The sequence below is a fragment of the Macrobrachium nipponense genome, chromosome 46, assembly GCF_015104395.2.
Source record: "Macrobrachium nipponense isolate FS-2020 chromosome 46, ASM1510439v2, whole genome shotgun sequence".
Lineage (NCBI taxonomy): Eukaryota > Metazoa > Arthropoda > Malacostraca > Decapoda > Palaemonidae > Macrobrachium > Macrobrachium nipponense.
Window position 1 is genome coordinate 11,723,110 of NC_061106.1, and position 15,207 is coordinate 11,738,316.

The 15,207-nt window shown below is 45.5% G+C and overlaps 1 protein-coding gene across 1 annotated transcript in view; it reads right to left on the reverse strand.

Annotated features, from left to right (window-relative positions):
• The window catches only part of LOC135214751 (nuclear cap-binding protein subunit 1-like), a 365,385-nt gene that overhangs the window by 299,606 nt on the left and 50,572 nt on the right, over positions 1 to 15,207 (reverse strand). The window contains 1 exon segment of the mRNA XM_064249099.1: positions 3,570 to 3,755. Within this exon segment, the coding sequence (XP_064105169.1) occupies positions 3,570 to 3,755 (186 nt within the window).

Below are 15,207 nucleotides of genomic sequence, written 5' to 3' on the forward strand. Positions count from 1 at the left end.
AGAAGGAGCCATCTTAAGGGAAGTTGGCTTATGAATCGACGAAGAGGCTGGGAGACCACTGAAAAAAAAAAGCTTCCAATGAAAAATAACTTTTTCGGATTCCAAACGACAGAAAGGAGGGCACTTGGGCACCTTGGGTCCTTTCAGGTACTCAACTGCAGCCAAAGAAAGCTCCGACAAGGACGATCGATCTGAAAGCCAGAAAAGGAATGGGTGCAACTGGGCGGCACCGAAACACTGCTTGGAGCTTGCACGCAATAAGCACACTAGGAGTCTGAGGGCGCTCTGGCGGCAACAATCTCTGAGATGAAGAACACTTGCGAGACAATGGACGCTTTGAAGGAGCATTCTGACTTTCTGCGACTGGAAAACTTGAAGAAAAATGCTCTCGACTGTCCCAGTGACTGCATGAAGGCTGGGACTAAAAGGTGGATCCCTAGTTCTCTTACAAAGCACAGGTAAATGGGACAAAATCCCTTGCGAGCCTTTTCAAAAATGCCACTGACGTCAAGGCCAAAACTCATCTGAACTTGAAGGAAGTCGGTGAACGTCTAAAGAAATGCCTTTCCAATGGCGTTTAGCTGAAACCTGGGATTTTGCAACAGGTTCAGCAGAGGGGGTGACAACCTTGGGCAGACCCCAACAACCTCCCTTAGGCTCCTGGTTTGACTCCCCCCAGGTGCTACGGAGTGTGTCATTGACTTTGACCTAGGAGAATCAGTGGGTCGGGAGGTCACCTCCTCATACACTGCACTTGCACTATGCACCACTGGGCGCTCCACTAACATCACCAACATTAAGAACTACTGTGCGCTCTGAAACAATCCTATCATCCATTAATACCATAACCAAGGAAGCTAATTGAGAGAGATTCAGCAATAGATTTGAACCTCTTATCATCATACTTTCGAGACTGGTAATGGTGTTGGGTTCGGAATTAAGGGAGCTGGGCATAGGATGGGGGAACAGGTTTGAGAGTTGGGAGCAAGATCAATAGCAGTAATGGGTTCAACAACATTAACAACATCAATAATAGTATCATCCTGACGGGATTCCTGGCTAACTAAAGCTTTGCTAATCCGCCTACCCGTTGCATTTCTTTCTCTATCCCTACAATCAATGCAAATAGTGTGTGAATCATAAGATTCCTTAGTCAGAATATTGTAGCCTTTGCTGCAATGCCTAATACCAGAACTACTTGAGTCTGACATACTAAGTACAAGTCCAAAAACGTTGTTATTGGTAAAATCACAATCGGTAATTAAAAAAAAAAAAAAAATAGAGCCTAACTCTATCTACCTGTGCCGAAAGGCAATACAAAATCAGAATACTTCACCAAACTGAAGATAATAAAACAATGATAGAACGAATTCCCAATATTCAGCTGGAGCTAACAGCTAAACTACAATCATCAGCCGGCAAAAACGAATTGAGGCCATGTTTACTAGTTGTTCCTCTCAGCCCCAAAAGTGAGTGGGCTTGTCACCTAGCTGCTAAATTGCGCAACTCCCAAATTTTCAAATTCTAGCTGTCAATTTATAGAAAATTTTAGCTACATAATTAATGGTAAGTTACTCAATTAAAATCGGTGGTTTATGGCGCCATAACAGGCCAAGTTTCCGTTATCGGCGCCATAAGGTGTTGTTAAAAGAGTTATGGCACCATGACATACCTAACAGGGGCGCCATCATCCGGTTGTTGGTGCTGTTAAGTGAAACTCGGCACCATAAATCGCTGAGTTTCGGTTAATGGCGGTGTTTTAGTTTATCAGCACCCCACCAATAACCAGGGACTGCCTTTACTAGGTAACAGCTACATTTGTAAAAGGCACAGGTGAATGAGCACAAGAAATGGAAGAGCTCAAAAGAAGACCACACACAGAATGAAACTGCTTACGCATACAGGTCCTGGATAACTTACACATGCCACGTGATCAAGTGAAAAAGTGAAAGGATTGTGCCAAATTTCCTCTGTGCCCAGCAAGAAGCACAGGGTGATGGACGAGCTTTTCAGAACACGTGCGCTTCAAAGACCTCACATGCACAGAACAAAAGGTTGCCATGCTCCTCCCTCAGTCTCCTTTGAGACACTAGAAGAGGGGGGAGAGGGTGGGGCTGTCCCAGCAACCTTGAGCACACAATCCCAAGACTAAGTGCTAGCAGGATGCACAGACTCATCCAGTGCAAGTTGTGATCATAAAGGATCATATTTGGAAGAAACAGGAAAAGTGATTATGCATTGGACCCCAAGAGCAGTCGCAACCACCGCCAACCACCCAACAACAAGAAGGAAGAATGCTTGCACAAGGTCCAACAGGATGTCTTGCGAGAGTCCTTAGATCTCTTCCCCTTCTCTCTGCTATGCTGGAGAAGAAAAGCAGGACAAGAAAGAGGCAGAAGACAAGCTCCATGACAAAGAGGAATAACACCAGGAGCAATTCCCTTTCATCTCTCAAGTCCTGCTTGTCTTCAAAGCTAAAGGGAAGATTAAGGCAGGAACCAGAGACTTTAAGCACTACGACAACAAGATGGTATTCCTCTGTGGTCAAAGCAAATACCTGACCTGGCAGGAGCAAGTAAAGAAGAGACCGCCTTCTCACCCAGGTTGTCCAAGAACACTGCAAAAGATGGACACAAACCAACTCTCCTGCCAGTACTCTAAGGAAGATGTCTTCCTCATATCTGGGGATGAGGTGTGACTGGGAGGTGGGGTCAGTTCTAACTGCAGTCTCACCCTCCAAAGAGAGAGCATGACCAAACTCCTTCACAACTTCAATACTAACCCACAAAGGGAAGGAAGAACTACCAGCAGAAAGCAAGAGTGGGAACTTTGCCCCACTCACCTCCCATAACCACAGTTAATGACCTAGTTAGCAGGTTCAATGACCGCTCTAGCTTACATTTTACACACTTCTGTAGGAACAATTAAGCACTCCTAAAGACATTGTCACCAATGGAGTTTGTTATCCCTGAAGGAAGGGTTAGACAATTTTTTACGTAATACCTATGCTGCTTTCATTTTTACAGTAGAATTATTAAAAACTTTTGTTTGCTGTGCATGCTTTGTTAAAGTTTTTATGCTATACTGTAGCTATATACAATCATGATAACATTTAATGCTTACATTTACAAATAAATATTTTTTTCTTAAAATTTACATCTGAAATTGGAGGGAAGGGGTTGTCATAAGCAATGAAATAGTAATTGTTGACCTCCTGCAAGTTCATCTATGTCAGTGGTTCTTAATTGTTTTATTACCAAGTCCCCCCATAAAAGTTGGTCCTTCCTTCCACAGGCCCCTTGCTTCTGAGTAAAATTCCCTCCCAGATTTTGAATATTAGTTCCTCACTCTTATCAAGAGAATAACAAATACAATTAAATAATTTTCATTTTCCCCTAAGGCTCGCACATCCCCGGGAAATTGCTGACACCCTACTAGGGGGATGTGCCCCCCCCCCCTTCAAGAACCACTGATCGACATTATAAAAACATAGTCTAATTTTACTGCCAATTAAAATTTTCACATTAAATGGATATCAAGTGAGCATATTACCACTTTTTTCATCTTACCTCTCCTCCAAAGTTGTAATTCTTTGCATTCAGAAGTCCAACAAGAGTAGTATAAATTGTTGTTTTTTCTGGCATCTTGACAGCACAATCACTTAGTATCTTGAGAATTTTGGTCTTGTAATTATTGATATCTGCCTCTAATACACTTGCCAGACCTTCAAGATTACTCTCCAAAGATGAGGTGCTCTGGAATAAAAGTATACTTCATTAGCTACTTTACAATTTTATTAACTCAATTAAAAAAGTTTTCAGTGTATGTAGAGAGGAAAACATAAAAATCATAGTATATTTACATTACATCTACTGTGATATTACTGCTTTACATAATCTTTAACTTTGCTCACAAAATATGACACAATACCTAGTAAATTAGTCAAATGAAAAACACTTAACATTGGAATCTACTTTCGGTTACTAAAAAAAATCATCGACATAAATTAAACCTTTAGGGATTGTAGAGCCACAATTTCCAATGCAAATGGTGAAAACACTATACACCAACTTTTTCTTTATGCTGAATAAGTGACAATGTAGAAACTACAGGTACCAGAAATCTTTCAGAAAAAAAAAACTTTTATTATGAGTAGTAAATCCTCTCTTCCGGTTACAATTGTATGAATTCTTCTAGATTACCAAGTCTCACAGTAATATATACCTTTTCACTTAAAATGACAAATTTTCTAAGACAATTTGTATTTTTCATAGCTACAAACCCAAGGTCTTAACAATAGGATAATTTCTAGCGCCTAGCTGGATCCGGTTAAAAAAAACAGATGAAAGCAAGGAATCTTGTGATATCTGGCAACGCATGTGTAGATCGGGTGAAGGATGGTCGAAGACCATTCACCTACGATCACGCATCAGTCTTTCTTTGACCACCTGGGTGAGAGTAGTGTTTACCTCTCTTGGCCTTTACCCGGTTCATTGCCCGTTTCGCTTGCGTTTAGTGGGTGTGTGTAAGTTTGGCAGATATTATGGCTTCTGCTCCTTCTCAGCATCGTCAACGTGTGTGCCCCGAAATTCCAGGTTTTCTGTGTTCTTGTCTTTGGCTTCGGCAGCGGCTGACCCCCACGTTGTGCAGTAGGCGACGTTCTAATTTTTGTACTATGAATCCTTGCACGGGATGCTGGGCATGGCCTTAAGAGCAGTGGAAGTCATTTTATAGCAAGAGAGAACATCAGAGGGTTTTGACTTCTTTCCTTCATGGGGAAGGTTTTTCGCCCCTTCCTGATGTTTCGTCTCCTGCAGTATTCAACCCCCATAGTAGACTTGTTCCTGTGCCTCCTTCCTTTTCTTCCTTTGATTCGTCGCTGGAAGTATCGGGAGGCCATCAGGTTGATGTTTGTAATGTTGCCCTTCTTCTTTGGGAATTAATTTGATTCTTGGGAAGGGGAAGGTTTTTTTTTTTATCACTCTCATTTCTTCCAGAGTCAGAGGCGTCCAAGATGGCGGCGATTGGAAGAGGCTCGGGCTAGGGGGGGGGGTGCCCCGTCCTGGAGGGTTGCTTGCGCACTTTTTGGAGGTTCACTAACCCCCCCCCTCCTCCTCAGGCTGGCCAGGCCATCCCCCCCTCCTCCCAGCCTCGTCTTTGTGGGTAGTTGAGGTCAGCCATCTTTGTATTGCTCCGCCAGTGACTGTTGCCACTTCTTCGAGTCGGGGAGGGGGAGGGGGGGGGGAGCTGTGATGTCATGGGATCCAACATTGTGTATTCCTCCGACAGTGGCGTCTGATTCCCCTTCTCACCGGGGGGAGGCCGTGACGTCATCACCACTTGTGACGTCACTCCCAGTCATCATCTGAGAACTGCCTCTCTCCGTCGTGACGTCATCTCTGTCGCCCCACTCGCTGCTTATCCCTTCCATGTCATCGGAGCCTTCTCTTGCAGATCAGTCTGAGGTTATATGCCAGGCAGTGCTTAAGAGGTTGGACTCTGCTTTGGATGTTAAGTTGGCTGCCTTGTCGGTTGGGAGCACTGGAAGGAAACGTGTTCCTTCGTCCCCGCTTCCTGCAAGGAGATCGCTTAAGTAACTAGTACTATCTTCTCCCTTTGCGCCACGTCGGCGTATCAAGCGTTGAAAGGCTACGGATTTTGCTTTTTCTTCGCCTACGAGGGAGGAACTATGAGGACGTGTTCTCAAGAATGTTGGTGTTTCGGAGAGTATTAGTGGCTTCGTCCTCTGCATCGAATTGCGGGCGTGTTGCAACCTCCCCTGAGTGTAGTGTATCTTCCCTTGTGCATTCTGCAGCAGCTGCTTCGTCCTCTGCCTCGAATCATGGGCATGTTGCAACTTCCCCGTCCGTGCACGTCTCGAGTATGTTGCAACCTCCCCTGTCCATGCACATGATGTAAGTGCTACGTCTTCTCCAAGGCCTATTCGTCGCTGTAAGGATCTCAAGGCGCCTGTCAATAGGTCGAAGGTGGTGAGCGTGAAGTTGCTGCAACAGGAGTGTTTGCCTGCCCCTCGCACTGATGCTTCTTAGAGTTCGATTCTTGAGGATTCTCCTTCGATCTCGAGTGTTCGGGATTCCTCTCCAACTCACGTTCGTAAGTCGGCCATGCCTGTGACCATTCACGGACATATTAATGAATCATCTGTTGGAGGAGAACGTAGTGATGTTCGTAGTGTTATAGTGGGTTCGTCTCGGGAGCCGACGCGTGGACCCAGCCCAGACAGGTTAGTTGGTGTTTCAGGCTGTTTGGCTGCTGATCCTACCGTTAATTTTATTGAAGAAGGTACCTTAGAGGAGCCTACGCATCCTTCTCATCATCGGTCTCCGTTGCCAGAGCAGGAGGAGGGGGCGACGCAAGAGTTTTTGTCTTCCTTTTCGGAAGTTGTTGATCTCATTCGTGGGTTCAACAATTTGTAAAGTAGGTCTCAAGCTCGGTTGTCTTCCCTCCTTTCTTGGAAGCCTTAGTGGGAGCTAGGCAGGATCCCAAATCTTCTCTCCAGCTTCCCTGGGGTTAATGCCTCTGTTTCAGACCGGGAATGTTTGCTTCGCTCTAGAGGCTCTGCCAAGCTACTACTCCTGCCTCTCTCACGGGGCTAGGAAGTACTATGCTACGAGCTCTACTTTTTTTGATGTGCGCCATCTTAACCCAGACATCATTCGCCTGAAGCCGGGATTGACTTTGGAGGTGTAGCCAGTGGCTCCATCCTTGTCTCTGCAGGATGCCTCAGCATTGGAATCTATGGCAGCCTCATGTTGCTCACAGTTTCTTGGCTGGACTTCTGGTTTGTGGTCATTGCCAAGATAGCTTCTGACAGGTCCCCAGAAGAGTTGGTGACTACTTCCTCTCTTGCCAATCTGTTGCAGTCCAGAGGCAAGGTGTTTTCGTATATGGCTCACCTCAGTGTTAATTTATGGCTATCCTTCTGCTGATTAGAATGCGATAGGCCAGCGTCGGGCTGACACCAAAGACAGACTGGTGCACCAGGCCGTCTCTAAGTTGGAGTCTCGTCCTCGGAGACATCCGGCTCCTCCTCCTCCCCCTGTCCAGCAGTAGTCAAAAAGATCGTAAGCTGGTAGGCCATCGAGAAATTAGAGTTCGACAGGGCCTTCCCGTTCAACTCAGCCTTGGTCAGAGGATCAACGTCCCTTTCGTTCTCGTTCCCTCAGGCCAAGATGGGGCCCAAGGGGCAGAGGTAATTGGGTTCCTCGGTAGGTTAGGTCGCCTCTCCTGTGCCATGGAGGGGGTGCCTAGCGGGCCAGTGGGCCAAGTGGCAGAGTTGTGGGCGAAGAAGTGGGTGGTAGATACCCTTCGGGTGGGGTACCTACTGCCATTCGATTTCTCTCCCCCTCAATCTCACAAACCGCAGCTCACGAAGGCATATCCTCCAGATTTCTCTTAAGTTCTTGGCTCTTCGGGAGGAGGTGCAGAAGATGCTGGACAAATTGCGACAGAGGAAGTGGAGCGTCCGTCTCCATTTTACAGTCATATCTTCTTGGTGCTCAAGCGTCGGGAGGATGGAGACCTGTGATCCACTTATCCGCCTTGAATCACTTCATCAGGAAGACATGGTTCAAGATGGAGACCCTGCGTTCGGTGTTGGCAGTTTCCAGGTAAAAGCTGCTGCAGGACAAGGATTGTCTACTTTGGTTCTGTCTGGAACTGGGCATCGTAGTCAACCAGGAAATGTTGAACCTCGTACCCAGCCAAAGAATTCTCTACTTGGGCAAGGTCATTGATACAACAGTAGCAAAAGTTTTCCCGTCGGACCAGAGATTGGAGAAGTTGCGGGTGGGGGCGCGCAACTTCCTGTCGGAACCACATCAGTCAGCTCATCAGTGGCAGGTTCTTCTGGGAGTGTCGATCTCCCTGAAGAAGCTGGTCCCTCATGGGCGTCTTCTTTTTCGGTTTTTTTTTTTTTTCGTCTCTGCAATGGAGACTGGGAGAATTCTTTTGGTCCTCCCGGCAGGGGACTCACCCCTGTTAATGTTTCCTCTGTCTCTGGAAGTGAGAGAAGACCTTCATTGGTGGTTGGAGGACCAGAATCCTTTGAAGGGTGTCCCTCTGCGTTCTCTTCCACCAGACTTCCTTCTGTTCTCAGACGCCTCCCTCGCAGGTTGGTTGGCCTTATGTAGGCGACATTATCGCTTCAGGCGTTTGGAGGACAAGCAGCAACATATCAACATCTAGGAGTTGAAGCAGCCTTCTGGGTCTGAAGAATTTTTGGGGAGAAGGTAGAATGTCATTCTGTCATTCTCATGTCAGACAACACCATGGTAACATGTGAACATACAGGGACGCCTGGTTTCTCGTCAACTTCATGCCTTGACCGTTGAGTTTCGCCAGTGGGCAGTCAGCAAGTTAGGTAGAGCTCTCAGCCAGTATATCCCAGGCAAACTGAATGTGGTCGCAGTCAAACTCAGTCGTCGGATCAGATCCTAACACTGAGTGGTCGCTTCATCAAGTGGTAAGACAAGCTTTTCCAGGTTTTGGGTAGACCCATGTTGGACCTTTTTGCGACTTGCTTCAACAGGAAGCTGGTGATATTCTGTTCAATGGTCCCAGATCCGTTAGCATTGGCAGAGGACGCATTCCAACATCCCTAGGACAAACTGGAGGTGAATGCCTTCCCTCCGTTTTGCTTGATCCGTCAAGTTCTGAACAGATTTGAGTTCACAGGGTCTCAGGATGACTTTGGTAGCCCCTCTGTGGCCTCAAGCAGTGATTCCCAGATCTGCTGTAGTTGTTGTCAAGAGGTAACAAGAGAGATTTCCCCTTGGCGACATCTCCTGTGTCAGCCCCATGCAGAAGTGTTTTCCACCAGGTCAGTAGAATCCCTGTCTTTTCACGGTTGGAGACTTTCCAGTTTCTCCTCCGAGCGAGAAGCTTTTCTCAGAAGGACGGCAGGGCATATGTCCAACAGTCTCAGAAAGTCGACCTCCATGGTTTCCAAGGCAATAAGTGATCTACTGTGATTGGTGTCGTAACAGGGTTTTTCTCCACTTGCAACCTCTATTCAGCAAATAGCTGACTTTTAACCTTCCTCAGAGATGAGAAACGTTTGTCCGTTTCTGCCATTAGAGGCTACAGGGCGGCCCTGAGTTTGGTGTTATGCCTTAAAGGTATCGAGATCTCCTCTTCCTGGGAACTTTCCTTGCTAGTTAAGGGGTTTGAGCGGTCGAGTTCTCCTAGAGAGCTCAAGCCTCAGACGTGGGATGTTTCCTTGGTTCTCAAGAGCTTCACTAAGGGTCCATATGAGCTCTTGTGTCACTCATCTGACAGGAACTTGACGCTCAAAGCAGTTTTATTTCTGGCCTTGGCATCTTCCAAGAGGGTAGGAAAGCTCCACGATCTGAGCTATGAGGTGAAGTACGACAGGGGTTGGGGGTCGCTGTCCTTCGAATTTGTCCCGGAATTCGTGGCCAAGACCATAATTCCCTCTGTGCACGATGACAGGTTCACTTAGTTTTCCATTCCATCACTGAATGACTTGTGGGTGGTGATGCTCAAGAGCGTTTGCTGTGCCCTATCTGGGACCTGCGTTGCTATCTTAAAAGGACTCAGCACCTTGGACCAGGCTGCCGCAGACTTATTGTTAGCACAGGCTGGGTTAAGGAATAGACATGTCATTTGCTGGACTGGTCTGATACAATGAGTAAGGTAGTCATACTGATAGTGTGGTCACTTATTATGCAAATGTCAAACCCTCTATTCGGTAGCATATGCTCCACTCCTAGGCAAAGAGGAGTTGAGAGTAGTACAAACCCTGGTGTGTTGGTTTGCTATTAGACAGTCAAAGTTTCTCTTTGGCTCCCTATACAATGGTTCTCCCAAATATCATTGTACATCACTCAGGGTCTGAGTGGTTAGATATCAATTTATCTAGCTTCTCAACGGGCTTCAGTCCCTCTCCAGAAGTCATTTCTTTTGGAAGCTGGACTGGTTTGTTCGCGTAAGAACAAATGACAAATTTTCTAAGACAATTTGTATATTTCATAGCTACAAACCCGATCTACACATGCGTTGCCAGATATCACAAGATTCCTTGCTTTCATCTGTTTTTTAACCGGATCCAGCTAGGCGCTAGAAATTATCCTATTGTTAAGACTGAAGGTTTGTTCGCGTATGAATAAAAGGTACTAATGTAGCATAGTATTGCTTGGTAGCCCACATCAGAGGTGGAACATGTTTCCCAAACCACACTGGGTAGAAGAAAATAATGTCACACTCCACATACCACAACAACCATACTGACCATTCTTTCAAGAAAATAATGTTACACTCCACATACCACAATAACCATACTGACCATTTTTTCGTTAGTGTTTCTTACAAAAAACAACAAAAAATGTGCACTGGACTGACAATGGCAACTAACAGTTTTTTTCTTGGTTGACAATGGTAACTAACATAAGTTTTTTTCATTTTTTTACTAAAAGTAAAACTACTGCCAATTCTAAGACCAAAAGAACGATGTATTCCCTGTAAATACTATGCTTATAATATGACATATTTTAAAAGTAATTTGCATTTTTCCCAACTATACAAACCTAAGGTCTTCACATAAGGAATATGCTTCAGCACAGCTGGAAACAATCGTTTAATTTTTAAACAAGGTGGTTAGGTAGTTAAGTACTGTTTGACTGGTGGGAGTCCCATCCACCCAGATGGTAAGCATTCATTTTTGTCCTTTCGGCCAGGTATCAGAATGAGGGGTGGTATGGGGTTTTTATAGTTGGAAAAAATACAAATTAACTTTTCAACTTGTCATTTGTTCCTTCACAAAAAACAAAACGTCAGTCTTTACATAAGGAAGAGTTAAGTCATTGGAGGATGAATCTGAGTAAGTTTCTGAAGTAAGTTTCTGAACTGACTGGTAGTTTGCCACACCTGGGTCTTCTTCCTGGTTAAAAGGTCAAGGAAGAGGGCCATGCCTCTGACAAGCTTAATGGAGTATGGAACTACGTACATGTTCAACTGTCAGACTTCTGGGCCTTTTCAAATGTATGAAATGCAAAAACAGCATCATTTGAAAAAGGGGTAGGTTGAATCTGAGTGTCTGAGACAATAGAGCAATGTAGAAGAATTGGGTTTCTTTTACTGCCAGGCCTTCTTTCCCCTTGCTAAAGAGAGGGCAGGACTTGCTCCTATCACCTAACCATATAGATAATAGAATGGCACTCAATTGTGAAACTCATCTGCATCAAGGGCAGTTCCAGCATGTGACAGCTCACCAACTGTCCCTCTGCCCACAGGGAAAGGAAGGTTGATGAAAGAGAAGGAGGGAGAGCCAGTCTAACACACACACACACACTCTTTCACATCTAAACACCACAGGCGAATTGTTATCTATCCTCTTAGAGGAGCTGGATAACCTACACAACTTGTTCAGCAGGATCCAAGGAAAAGTGTCCAAGGACTTGTGGGCAATGTCCCAAAAGTAGAAGGAAGTGAAGGTGGGCTAGCACGACCACATTCCCCCCTCCTCTTCAGTAACCTGAGGAACCCAATACATTCTCCCTAAATGCGAGGGATGACCAATGCCCTTGACTTTGTGAGTCTCACTCAGAATGTACCGGTGTCCTCCTTGCTAGATGCAGAGTATGCACATTTGTTTCATGAAGCCAGAAAGAGACAATGTTCTTGGACACCTCTTTTTTTGGTCGATCCACTACTAACAAAATCGTTGACACTTAGGCTAGAGACGTCAAGTCCTCTTATGATAGTACTGCAGCACTCTAACAGGTCAAAGTAGCATCGTGTCTGGATCATTAGCAGCAAAGTCCTCTAGGGAGGGGATCGTAAAGGACTTGAATCTGGCATCAGGAGCCAACGGATTCTGAGTCTTCACTATGAAATCCATGACGAAATCAAGTGTATCTGATCCCCATCCTCTCAAGTGTTTAACATCAAAGGAAAGTCCATGAAGTTCACCCACTCTCTTTGCCAATACCAGGGTGAGCAAGAGGGTCAGATCAATGTCTGACAACTCTTGCAGAGGCTCAAACAGTCCATGAGTCAGGTTCCTATGAACAAGAGTCATGTTCCACTAAGGGCCAGACTTCCCTTGGAGGGCAGACCTTTCGAAGCTTTTCATCAGCCAAAAAATCTCCAGCAAGGAGGGGAGATCCACAACTTTCAGATGTAAGACAAGGGTCCCAGTGGCCCTATAGCCCTTTACAGTTGAGACAGAGAAGCATCTCTCTGCAAAGAAGACTAAGAAATCTGCTACCTGTTGAATAGTGGCTCCGACTGGAGAGAGACCCCGTCCACAACACCAACCACAGAAGACGGCCCATTTCCCCTGGTACACAACCACAGAGGATCGACGTTCTAACACCGAACAAGTAGTTTCCATGTAGAACTTGGTCTTCTGAACAAACAAGTTCAGGGTGTTTACATCCAATACAGGCCTCCAGCCTCCTGAGTGACTTGGGGACTACAGACGGTTGTAAAACCTTGGGATGGTCTGTCGCCTATCTCCTCTACCCTTCTGCACAAGAGCCTCTACCTCTCGAGCCAGAGCTAAAAATTTCTCTGAGATCGGAGAGTAGACTGGTAATGCGATGGGCACATTGGAGAGAGGCGGAGTATCTTTGAGAGGAATGGAGTAACCGAAATGGAGAACTTGGATTACCCAGGGCTCTGTCCCTCTGTGACTCCACTCCTCCTAGAAGAAGCTAAGTCTGCCCCCTACCAGAGCATGAAGGATTACGGGATCACTTAGATGATTTGGTGTCAGGTTTGGTAGAGGTCTTGGTGAGGGTCGCAAGTTTCAGTGGGGCCTGATGAAAGGTCTGGACTTGCCTCCTCAAAAGGGTTTCTTCTGTAAAGGCAATTCTGAAGTAGTGGGAGTCACAGTCATAGGCTTAACACGCTTCTTAGAAGACTGAGCAAGGTCATCAGTTGACTTCTTTTCCAGAGCAGAAAGAATCTTAACTACTCTCTTAGGGGAAAAGGTAGGTCTTGTCGAGAGGCGAAAACAGCAGGGTGGACTTCTGAGGTGATGCGACTACTCTTGAAACAAAATAACACCAGAGGTGTTTTTTCTTTAGAGTACTGAACACAAAAAGCGAGGCCAGCTCATTGCCAACCATCCCAAAAAATGATATTGTTATGATACAATAAAGTTTGTTCATACTTACCTGGCATATATATATACTAGCTGTATTCTCCGAAGTCCGACAGAATTTCAAAACTCCCGGCACTCGCAGTGGTCGGCCAGGTGGTAGTACCCATTCCCGCCGCTGGGAGGCGGGCGTCAGGAACCATTCCCATTTTCTGTCAGATATTTCTAGTGCTACTGTCTCCTGAGGGGAGGTGGGTGGCACTTTGATATATATCTGCCAGGTAATTATGAACAAACTTTATTGTATCATAACAATACTTCATTTGTTCATGAACCTTACTGCAGATATATATATAGCTGAATCCCACCTTTGGAGGAAGGGGGAGACAGACTCGGTTATTTTGGGAAACAATTCCATTTACATGATTGATATCTTGGTTCCTTACCTGTTAGCATAGCTGACTTCGTGAGTACCGTCACCCAAGTCTGCTTCTGCTTTACTAGAGACTCCAGCAAGGTAGTGAGTGACCTGCAATGCTGTTGAGTTCTAGAGGATCTGTCAACGGGGGCGTGACCACAAAATAACTAGATCCTACATTATAGACCTCCAATTTTTTGGGTAATGCATTCCTAGAGGTGCCAGCAAGGATGTGACCTGTGTAGCTGGTGCACTCTAATGAACTGTCACGGGGAGCGTGACCACAATGTGACAGATCATATAGGTGTTGATTAGACACCGAATGCTGTTAATGCTTCACTGGAGGTGCCAGTGAGGACGTGACCTATGTAGCTGGTGTGCTCCAGATGATTTGTCAACGGGTACGTGACCACAATGTACAAAAACATTTTACCCTATTATGAGGGCGAAGCAAAAACATTACCACCTGACTAGCCTATCTGGTTAAACTTCGTATAACCAAGGCTAATGGAGGGAAGTCCGCCTAAGGCGGCCGACCCCAGACCACAATAAAAACTAAACACCTAAATAAGCATAATAAACTAAAAATACAAAATAAAAAGAAATAAAATTAAAAAGTCCAAACTAACATATTATTTCCTAAATGATAGGAAGAGTGCTACTCTCTGTACCCAATATAGTGTCTGCGCGACATATGGGCCCAAAGAGCAACAGTTCTCGTATGTAGTCCTCACCTCCCGAAGGTAGTGAGAGGCAAACACTGAATTACTACGCCAAAATGTGGCATTCAAGATGTCATTAAGTGCCATGTTCTTTTGGAAGGCTACCGACGTAGAAATAGCCCTCACTTCATGCGCATTCACCTTCAACATTTTCATATCACTGTCTTGACAGGATGAATGCGCTTCCTTGATGGTGTCCCTCAAGAAAAAAGCCAAAGCATTCTTCGACATTGGTAAATTTGGCTTCCTTACCGAACACCACAAGTTATCCGAAAGACCTCTACAATCCTTAGTCTTCTTTAGGTAGAATTTTAGAGCCCTGACAGGGCACAGAACTCTCTCTGGCTCGTGCCCAACGATTTCGGCCCATCCCTTTAATTTCGAAGGTCCTAGTTGGCAAGGGTTGGACGGATTTTCATTTTTTGCCAGGAACGTTGGGCTCAAGGAACAACCGCGTTATAACCTTTAAAGCCCACGTATTTGCTAATCGCTTGCACCTCGCTGACTCTCTTCGCCGTCGCCAGAGCAGTCAGGAAGATAGCTTTTCTAGTAACATCCTTCAGGGAAGCCGTATGCATAGGTTCGAATGGACTGGACATGAGAAACTTTAGAACTACATCCAAGTTCCAAGACGGCAACCTGGGTTGTTGAACCTTCGTTGTTTCAAAAGATCTCAAGAGATCGTGAAGGTCTCTGTTGTCCGCCAAGTCCAGCCTCTGTGCCTAAAGACAACTGAAAGCACACTCCTATACCCCTTGATTGTAGAGACTGCAAGTTTTTAGATCCCTTCTCAGATATAAAAAAGGAAGTCAGCAATCTGGCTCACAGAGGTCGTGGTGGAGGAAATGCCGTTCTTCTTGCACCAACTCCTGAAGACTGCCCACTTCGATTGGTACACTGCATTGGATGAAGCTCTTCTTGCACTGGCGATAGCTGTTTTGCACTGACCTAGAAAAGCCTCTCGCTCTGGCCAACTTTTG